The sequence below is a fragment of the Acanthisitta chloris genome, unplaced genomic scaffold, assembly GCF_000695815.1.
Source record: "Acanthisitta chloris isolate BGI_N310 unplaced genomic scaffold, ASM69581v1 scaffold41037, whole genome shotgun sequence".
Classification (NCBI taxonomy): Eukaryota; Metazoa; Chordata; class Aves; order Passeriformes; family Acanthisittidae; genus Acanthisitta; species Acanthisitta chloris.
The window spans coordinates 2,775-9,365 of record NW_008681741.1 but is presented as its reverse complement, the minus strand read 5'-3'; the positions used below and the strand labels follow the sequence as shown (position 1 = coordinate 9,365).

The 6,591-nt window shown below is 46.6% G+C and overlaps 1 protein-coding gene across 1 annotated transcript in view; it reads right to left on the bottom strand.

The window, feature by feature from the left end:
* Nucleotides 1–230: 230 nt before the first annotated feature.
* The window catches only part of LOC103805544 (phosphatidylcholine:ceramide cholinephosphotransferase 1), an 8,588-nt gene continuing 2,227 nt past the window's right edge, over nucleotides 231–6,591 (bottom strand). The window contains exons 2-4 of the mRNA XM_009078196.1: nucleotides 5,137–5,290; nucleotides 4,313–4,479; nucleotides 231–1,483 (exon numbers count right to left, since the gene is read on the bottom strand). Of these exons, the coding sequence (XP_009076444.1) occupies nucleotides 1,304–1,483; nucleotides 4,313–4,479; nucleotides 5,137–5,290 (501 nt within the window). The 3' untranslated portion in view covers nucleotides 231–1,303. The remainder of the gene's footprint in view (nucleotides 1,484–4,312; nucleotides 4,480–5,136; nucleotides 5,291–6,591) is intronic.

The following is a 6,591-nucleotide window of genomic DNA, read 5'->3' as shown; positions in this document are numbered from 1 at the left end:
TATATATATATTTGTCTCTTCTTCATTCTTTTTTTTTTTTTTGTTAAAAAACTAGTTTGTTCTGCACATTGGCAAGTTGAGGAGAGGAGAAATTCCCCTCCCAGACATACACTATGTATGGTAGGAGTGAAACTTAATCCCATGCAGTTTCTGCACAAATCTTCTCAAGATCTAAGATTCTCTTTGTTGTTTCTCAACAACACTTCGAGAGGGGATGGAGAAACCATTTGTAAAACTCTTAAAAAACAGGAGTTCGTGGCTGTTTTGCTTGGTAACATGCAGCTACCAAGGAGACAGGAAAGTGATGCCTTTTAGCTTGACCTGCCCACAATGTGTGAGCAAGGCCTGACCCTTTTGGTGGGATTTTTGCCCCCCTACACATGGCAATCTCAACCTTATCAAGCAAATTTCCAGTTTAATTTAGCTAGAAATGCAAAAAAATTAAGTCATTATACAGTATATATAATTCTGCTCTCATGGAATACTTTATTTTAAATAAAAACATTGAAGACTGCCTACTGACCATACAATCAAGACAAGAAAGGCACTAGAAACATAGACAAATCTCTCTCTCTCTCCCCAGAAGCTTTAAATTTTAACTCTCTATTCTCTGACATGTAAAAATCTTTTTAAATTTGTTTTTTTTTCTTTTTTTCATACACATTTTGAAAAATAAAGTTAGGAAATACTTAGAAAATCACTTTACATCTTTTTTATATATATTTTTTTATCACCTTTTGACACAGTCACTGCAGAGTCTACAAAATCAAACCTTTCTGTGTCTGTCATCTTATTCAGAGCACGGTGCAACAGGTAGAAAGATTTCATGATTTCACCCAAGGCAGGTATTTTAGAAACCTTCATTTGCTAGAAAATGGCTTAGAGCCCAATCTTTGGGGCAAGAGATATGAAAAGTATGTTTTCCCAAGAAAATAATCTGCTTTATTCCCAGACGTGACTGGAAAGACCAGAACTGATATGATTATAAAAGCTTTCAGTTAATGTTTGGAGCATCATATACAAAGGAACATGGCGATGGGGAGGGAGAAATGCAAATCCCAACTCTCTCAACAAGAAATGTCTAACAGTGCATGACGAGCAGTTCAATTCTCTTTATTGTTGTCCAACGCAGATCCTTTGGAGAGGAAAAAAAGATCACAGTGCTTACCAGGTAACTCAACAGGTCAAGGAGCTGTTAAAAGAAAGGGTTAGGGAGCTGTTGATTCTTTTTATGGCATCTTCTCAGGTGGAGTTCTTAGCACTTGGGACAAGTCCTTCCCCGCTGGGGTGTCCATGGGCACTGCTATGTGTCGCTGCCCAGGCGGCTGTACTTGACCTGCCTGCCCCGCGGCAGCGCCGGCCAGGGCAAGGGCCAGTGGTAGGAGCGAGGTACAATCCCCTGCACATTCTTCTCGAAGTACTGGAAGGGCTTGTACCACCACACCCTGGCAAGGAGGTTAGTTTGGGAAGCTTCTTTTAGCACCTGCACAAAGAGAAGCAGAGAAAAAGCGAATTACAACAGAGCAGGTCACTCACTCGCACGACTTCATTGCTACCTCAGCACGGCATTGCTGCACTACAGCAGCTACATCAGTGCTGCCTCCAGAGCTCTCTCCAGAGCTAGAAGCACCTCCCAAACAGATCTGCATGGACAAAGAGAAGCCAAGCTCCTTCTCCACAGCCTCTCTGCACACACTAAATGTTGCTCCCAAGGGAGGATCACCCTTGTTTACAACACCCAACCTGGAGTGCTGCACACAGTTCTGGTGTCCTCAACGTCAGAAGGGCATGGAACTCTTAGAGCAAGTCCAGAGGAGGCCACAAAGCTGCTAAGAGGGTTGGAGCATCTCCACTACAAGGACAGGCTGAGAGAGTTGGGGCTGTTCAGCCTGGAGAAGAGAAGGGTTGCCCAGGGAGGCTGTGGCTGCCCCAACCCTGGCAGTGTTCAAAGCCAGGCTGGATCAAGCCAACTCCCTCCCACCTGTTCTGGTGGGAGGGGGTTGGCACTGAATGATCTGCAAGGTTCATTCCAACCCCTTAACAGTCTGTGACTTCAGTTCTTCGACAGGCCCACAGGAAAAGAATGAATGCCCCAAAGATCATTCTCTCCTCTCCTTTGGGAATGAAAAAAACCCAACCCAAAGCCCACTTGTTACCATAAGTATCTCTGAAATTCCATATTGATCAAGACTTGCTTCAGAGCCTGGTGTGTGCCTACAGAGTGATGAGCACGGCACACCTCAACCTGTCTGGAGGAGGTCAGGAACCCTGCCCTGCCCTGCCCTCCACGTGCTCCAGACTGCTCCCACCCACCAGTTTGCTCCTCTCGGCCATGAGGAAGCCCCAGCTCAGACACAAGGAGTGGGCAGGCACCAAGGGAGTTACCCAACACCCTATTTTCAACACCAGAGCCAAGTAGCACTGTATCAGCCCACCAGAAGTGCAAGCACAGGGCTTGTACTCTGAGCTTTAGCTTCATGTCATGTGTCAAATAAATCCACTTTTGCTTTTAATTTCAAGGTCAGACATAAGTCACATGGAGCAGCAGCACGAAGGAGAAATCAGCACATAAATGTGTGCTTAGGTAAGGATCCAGGGACAAGCATTTCCCAACATCTCAACAGCTTAGGGAAACAATGTTGAGCCACCTTCAGAGTCATGTCAAGCAGCAAACCAGGACATTTCCATACAGTAAGGCAAAGGGCTTTGCTGAAGCAAGTCCTCAGTGCAATACTGACTCCAGTAGTTCCAGCTGGGAAGCACAGCCACTCAGCACCAGTGTCCTGGCAGAGCCCAGGGGCAGATTCAAAGCCTGGAAGTCCTTCTGGTGCTGTCTGACAAGAGTTACAGGGTCTGGGCACAGATTGCTATCAAACACAGCAGCTCCCAAGCTGAACATCAAAGTGCATCTCATCTGCAATGAGGCACTTGGTGGTAAAAACATACCACAGGGCTTGACTGTGGTGTGCTCCTTCAAGTAGCATCAAGCCCAGTGGAATAATGAGATGGTAGCTAGAAGGCCTTTAGCAGGGTTGGAACTAGATGATCTTTAAGGTTCCTTCCAACCCAAACCATTCTGTGATTCTATGATATGATCTAAAAGTCTGCACTGTCACAATATGAACTCATTTCCTATCAGCACAGTAGGTCTTGCTTAAACATAATTAACTGCAGGCAAATGCAACAGATAAGCAAAAGCTCTTTCACCATGAGCATAGAAAATATTTGGGCACCAGTATTCTGTTAGGGACCTAACAGCTTCCCTTAACTCACTACATTTATCACCAGTGGGACAGACTCATAGAAATATAGAATACCTGAGCTGGAAGGAAGTGATGATCCCTTGAGGATCATAAAGTCCAACTCTAGACCCTGCACAGGACACCCCAACAATCCACCCTGTGGCTGAGAGCACTGTCCAAACACTCCTTGAGCTCTGTCAGGCTTGGGGCTGTGACCACTGCCCTGGGGAGCTGTTCCAGTGCCCAAACACCCTCTGGGACCTAATATCCAGCCTAAACCTCCCCTGGCACAGCAGAGGAGGTTTCACATTCCTCAGCACTGTAAGCTCCTCTCTTACTGCTCTAGTTCACTGGCAGGGAAGCCAGTGTGTGGTAGTGACACCAGCTTCAACCTTTGAAACAACCTTCAAAGCCTCAACCTCTGAATGTAGAGCAGATTCAACCTTTGAATCTTTTACAGCACCTCCCTGATTAAGTATTATCATCATCAAGTGCTGTGTCTCCTCCTAAGCAGCTCCTAATCCTCACTATTTCCCTCATCACCCTATTTTTCCAGACATGGGCCTTAGGACAGGATCTGTGCTCTGCTGCACTGTTCTCCAAAACGAAAACATTCCCCTTGGCCAGGAGAACTTATCACCACTTGGAAACACCCTGAAAAACTGGTTTTAGTGAGGCATTATGCTATTCTACAAGAGACCTATCACCTAATTGAAGGACATAAGCCACAGAATACAAGGAAAACCCAGCTGGCTTCAACAAACAAACAAAAAACCAAGGCAAACCACCCATCATGTCTGAATGGTTTGCTCTGTTATCACAAAAGTGGCCCAAATTCAGAAGGACTTCAACAATTGAGCCACACAGGGGAAGTTGAGGCCTGTCTGCCTTCAGGTGACCTTCACATATTTCTGTGGTGGAGACACATGAAGAACCTAAACAATGATGGCTCTTTCTTTCCTGCAAACCCAATGGGTTTGTCCCAGAACATGCCTGAGTCCACTCCTACTGGATATCCATCCACCACTGCAAGGAGAGCCCCAGGGATCCAAAGAGCAGGAGAAACTCACTTGCTGGTTGGCCATTGTGTGATACCACCAGAATAGCCTTGTAGTGATGTAGTAAGCCACCACCACGTCCACAGTGTAGTGGTCATGAGCAAGGAGGATGCAGAACATCCCAACCATGCTGAGTGCCCAGCAAAGCCAGTGATACCACCAGAGTCGCCGTGGGGAATCTGCAAAGAGCACAAACAGAGGTTATTTCAGAGTGCAATGTTATCAGGACTGCTGCAGAGGTCATGGGAGCAATCCTGGGTGGGTAGTGCCATGCCTGCACTAGCATTAAGAGCAGGAATTGCTGAGGTCACAAGGTAAGTATCATTCTCTTAAGGTGTAACTTAAGATTGTGCTCAGGGGTAATGAGATCCTCAGAAAATAGAAAAGCTAGGGAATCTTTGAGATGGAGATAATATACTCTGATCAGTCAAATAAACCAATTTGTGAATTTAGATGGGATATTGGGAAGATATGCCCTGTGAGGGTGGTGAGGCACTGGCACAGGTTGCCCAGAGCAGCTGCGGCTGCCCCATCCCTGGAAGTGTTCCAGGCCAGATTGGAAGGGAGTTGGAGCAACCTGGGCTAGTGGAAGGTGTCTCGGCCCAGGGCAGAGGGTTGGAACTAGACTTTAAGGTCCTTTCCAACCCAAAGCATTACAAACATTTCAGCGAAGAAATTTCCCGTAATATCCAACCTAACCCTCCCCTAAGGCAACTTGAGGCCATTTCCTTTCATCCTGGGCAATGCACTTATTTTAACTTGAATTGTATTTGCTGATTCCTCAGTTAGGAGTGAACTGTACCCCAGGGAACCATCTGTGAAGAGAAGGGACTCACACTCTTTGATGAACAGGTATGTGAGCGTCAGTATGACGGTGTGGCCGCTGTACAGATAGTCACCGCACATGTTGTGGGATCCCGTGATGGACAATCCTCCTCCAGCAATCAACTTCATTATTCGTCTCAGATGAGATTCCCAGTCTCCAAAAAGCTGGTGGAAGAAGAAAACATGAAAGCAGAGTAAAATATCAGCTCTAACCTTTCAGATTTTAAAGCAATAGTTTGAGCCAGAAACTTTGCATTTCAGTTTTGTTCTTCTTGTTTTGATCCACAAGATCAATCAGCAAATAAATCTACAGTCTTTTCCAAATCTAGCAGGACATTTCTAGAGGGAAAAGGACTGGGCATGAGACAGTTTTTTATGGACATTTTGCACCTATTGTAGCTGGTGTTCATGTGAGGTCCAAGAGGCAACACAGTCTACAATAAATCAAGCTGAATTTAACTCCTCTTGCCGCTAACAGTGATGGTACCAACCCTATGGGTGATGATCCAACAGAAAGCAGGATCAACTGCCCAAGCTCTATGTCCAGCTGCCCAAAACAAGATTTGATGAACAGAAGGGTATCTCCCTCCAAACCCTAAGACCTCTCCACTTCTTTCCACTTCACATTCCATGAGGAACATCTATGGTGTCTGTCAGAGCACAGTGACAAACTTCTGTGCTGGCTTTGAGTCACACAATCCATGTGAGCCCAAACAGGGATCTTCCTCCACACCTGATGGGTTTGCTCTGACCCACCTCCAGCCCACAGGGCATTTCTCTGGTATCTCCAACATAAGAGGACATGGAACTGTTGGAGCAAGTCCAGAGGAGGCCACAAAGCTGGTAATAGGACTGGAGCACCTTCCCCACAGGACAGGCTGAGAGAGTTGGGGCTGTTCAGCCTGGAGAAGAGAAGGTTGTGTGGAGACCTCAGAGCAACCTGCCAGGATCTGAAGGGGCTCCAGGGAAGCTGCAGAGGGACTCTTGGTTAGAAACTGCAGTCACAGGACAAGGAGGAATGAGGAGAAATCGCAAGAGGGAAATTTAGATTAGATATTAGGAATAAGTTTTCCCTGTGAGGGTGGTGAGACACTGGCACAGGTTGCCCAGGGAGGCTGTGGCTGCCCCAACCCTGGCAGTGTTCAGAGCCAGGTTGGATGAAGCCTTGAGCAACCTGTTCTGGTGGGAGGTGTCCCTGCCCAGGGCAGGGGTTGGCACTGGATCATCCCTGAGCTCCATTCCAACCCCTTAGCATAGTCTGATTCTGTGATTTCTGAACAAACTCCCATTTGCCTCAGGAAAGTCAAATGGAAGCAAACCAAGTCCTTTCCATGAGGACACTCCTCTTCCCCTCCCCAGGTGACCAAAGGGCAGCCAGCACTGTCCCAAGCTTTTGCTGCTCCCAGCTCTAAAACAAGCCCAAATAAAAATAAATCCACAAAGAATATGTATTCTGTGGGACAACC